Genomic DNA, 3,465 nt, shown 5'->3' on the forward strand with positions numbered 1-3,465 from the left:
CAGCCAGTCCATTATTCACTAAATCCAGAATGGTCCATAAATTTAACCTGTGTATATCATACATTTCAGACAAGCTAAATAAGAATGAGGTGATTATTTATAAATCATGGGCTCTGCTTTATGTTATTCTTTGAATCCCCCCCCCCATTACACAATGTTCTTAGAAAAGCTACCATGGTGTCGGTTGTATTGCCAGAAACAGTCCACCAGGGAAGCGAGTTTCAAACAGCGCACCAAACCCAAGATGTGCCTATCTTCTTGGTAGCGCTCCTTCCTAAAAAAACCTGGAAATTAGCTGAAGAAAGAGTTAAGAGGTTGCTGAATGTTCAGTTGACAGAGTGCCTGAGAGGAAAATGTGAGGCCCTGTGTTCAATACCCAGCACTGTGTAAAACCAGGCAGGGCAGTGAACATCTGTAATATGGTGGGTCTGTAAGGCGGGCATTTCCCACTCGCCCTAAACTAAACGGGGGCAGGGGAGGGGGCAGCGGAAGAGGAATTCTAATCCAGGTCTGCCCGACCCCACAGCTGTGCTCTCTCAATTCTCAAAGCCTCCTGGAATGAATGAATGAATGAATGAATGAGTGAGTGAGTGAATGAGTGAACGAACAAACGAACAAATGAACCAAACTACTCCAGCCTTTTGCCCAAGCCAGCCATTTGTTTCCTTGGGCTCAGAAAAGGTTAAACTTTCAAAGACTGATGAATTTGACCTTGACTCAGGCACTGCTTCCATGCACTTGTGGGCCTTTGTGTTTCTCAGTGGAGTTTTTGTAAAGGCCTTCTCTGGCGCCTTTTAGTATCCAGTCCTTCTGAAACCCAAACTGGGACCACTCTCAAAGACAATTTCTCCCTCAAAAGAAAATGCCTGTGGGTGCATTAGTCATGTGACTTTCATATAATTTTTTTAAGGGAACAATAAGCTTCCAAAGTGCCACTGTCCAAGGGGGGGGGCTTCCTCGAGGTCAACGTTATCCTGAGCAGTCACACGTCCGACAGGAAGTCTGCGGGTACCGTGTGGACAATGCGTCCTTGCTCTCTTGAGCCCTGGAGAGACTTGTGGCATGTGCCTCCGATTAGCAGCACTTGGGGAACAGCTTTGACAGGAATGGAATTTCATCTTTCTAAAGGGATCTTTTTTCTTTTTTCCTCCCCCCATCCCCAGAGATAGGGCTTCTGTGTTACCCTGGAACTTGCTCTGTAGACCAGGCTAGCCTCCAGCTCAGAGATCTGCCTGCCTCTGAGTGCTGATACTGAGAGCATGGACCACCTCACCCAGCTTCTGAAGGGTCTTTAACTGGTGTCCCATGTGTCACTGAGCGGAGCCTGACCACTGAGCAGAGACTGTGTACTCTGGGGAGACCAAAAATCGCAGTCTAGAGAACGAAGCCCAGAGCCTAGGCAGGCACTCCACCACTGAATAATTACCGGTGTGCTTTCCCTAAGCGAAGACCAAGGATGGCCATGTGTATTGCCTGATTTTTAGGCCAAACACAGAAGAACTTCCAGGGGAGGGGATCTCGGGGAGAGAGAGAGAGAGAGAGAGAGAGAGAGAGAGAGAGAGAGAGAGAGAGAGAGAGAGAGAGAACACCAAGACACTAGACACCGAATAACTGACAACTTAATATCCAGCCACTGACATCACACACACCTTCGTTTTTTCCAAAAGCTGCCAGCAAATAATCTCAAGATCTACACAGTAAACCTTTACAGTTACAATCCACAAAGATCACTCAGTTTTCATCCTTGGCTGACAGAATAGACGGTGTGAGTTCACAGATAAAATGGTCCACAGATAAAATGGTTGTGATTCACATACACCCAACCTTCTATCAACCTCAGAACAGCCCGTGAAACTGTTTCTGCCATTCGGTTAACGAACGATGAGGCAGAGAAATAGAGAAGTTAAGAAATAAATAAAAGACCCCCAGGCTACCCGAACCTTTGCATTTTATTTTATTTTTTGTTTCTTCAAGACAGAGTTTCTCTGTGTAGCTCTGACTATCTTAAAACTTGCTCTGTAGACCAGGCTGGCCCCAACTCAGAGATCCACCTGTCTCTGCCTTGGGAGTGCTGGGATTAAAGGCGTGTGCCACCACCGCCCGGCTTAAGTTTTTTTTTTTTTTTTAAATAATAATTCTCATAGGCTCAGTGAATCTCAGCTACCCTTTTTATTAACAAGTTGTTCGGACTTCGTTTAGATTTGTAATCATATTGTAAATATCAGGCGGCACAGAGCTCGTGACATGTGATTCAACAGGTCAAGAATGGTATTTGTTACCAAGCCTGACAACCTGAGATCAATTCCTGGGACCCACGTAATAGTAAAGAGAGCTGCCCTCCACATGTGCCCTGACACCACTATTACTACTACTACTACTAATAATAATAATAATAATAATAACAATAATGTTTTAAATAATAGGAGGTAAAATAGCATATTTAGTGTTTGGATACCAAGAGGCTGTTCTGCCTTGAAGAGATTATTTTAAAAAAGAAAGGAAGGAAGGAAAGGAGGAAAAAGACATGCCATGCCACACCGTCTATCTCCCTGAAGAGTCGCCTCCAGCACACACAACTCTATAACACAGTTTGTATGGTTCTGACCATCTCTCAAGTCTTCATCAGCGCTCGCCTTCTCCCCAACTTTCCCAGCATTGAGTTCCCTTCGCCGCCCCTTACGGTACTTGGTGTCCCCAGCTGTTGCTGTCCCGGAACAAAGCTCGCTTACTGCAGCTACAATGCTGCCCTTCTCTGAGGTCATCGTGAAACTCGCCAGAAACAAGAGGGAATTCTTGGGAGCCACAAGCGCCACATCCCCAACCCCTGGACCCCGCAGGCCCGCGCGGGTCTCGTCGAGCACCCCCACCCTGCCCGGTGTCCGTCCCTGCCCCGAGTCCCCCCCTCCCACGCCCTGCGGGGACTCACGCGGCGGCGTCCACGACTGTCGGGGGCGTCTCCCACTCGGGCCCCGGGCCGCGACCCTGGGAGTGCGAGCCGCCCATCACTGCCAGCCCACGGGTGACCTCGGCGGGAGGCGTCGGGAGGAAGGGCCTGACGCGGAGAGGGGCGGGGCCGTAGTCACCTCCCGCCCGCCCTGGCTGCTAGTGAAGCCAGGCGAATCCCACTCCTGCCATCGGCTTTCACCGAACTCCCCAATTAGCTGGGTGACTTGGGACAAGTTACTGCACCCTTTCCGAGTCCTGCTTTCTTCATCTGTAGAATAAGGGAACGTGTTCACTGCGAAATGTGCACGTTGCCTTTGCCAACCAAAGAATGAAGTCTTTTCCAAATTCATAAGAATAAAAAAAGAAAGAAAAGAAAACAGACAGGCATAGTGGCACACCCCTTTAAATCCCAGCGCACAGGAGACAGAGGCAGGTGGATCTCTGTGAGTTGGAGGCCAGCTTGGTCTACACAGTGAGTTCCAGGACAGCCAGAGTTACACACTGAGACCCTGTTTGTTT

General features: G+C 48.5%; 1 protein-coding gene across 3 annotated transcripts in view; it reads right to left on the bottom strand.

Annotated features, from left to right (window-relative positions):
- The window catches only part of Tacc1 (transforming acidic coiled-coil containing protein 1), a 98,579-nt gene that overhangs the window by 86,446 nt on the left and 8,668 nt on the right, over nucleotides 1-3,465 (bottom strand). For 2 of the 3 annotated variants that reach the window (XM_026787012.1, XM_026787009.1), the window contains exon 1: nucleotides 2,927-3,014. The exons of the other annotated variant lie outside the window; for it this stretch is intronic. In XM_026787012.1, the coding sequence (XP_026642813.1) occupies nucleotides 2,927-3,003 (77 nt within the window). In that variant the 5' untranslated portion in view covers nucleotides 3,004-3,014. Of the gene's footprint in view, nucleotides 1-2,926; nucleotides 3,015-3,465 lie in introns of those variants that run through there. 3 annotated transcript variants of the gene reach the window in all.

Source organism: Microtus ochrogaster, linkage group LG7_11, assembly GCF_000317375.1.
Source record: "Microtus ochrogaster isolate Prairie Vole_2 linkage group LG7_11, MicOch1.0, whole genome shotgun sequence".
Classification (NCBI taxonomy): Eukaryota; Metazoa; Chordata; class Mammalia; order Rodentia; family Cricetidae; genus Microtus; species Microtus ochrogaster.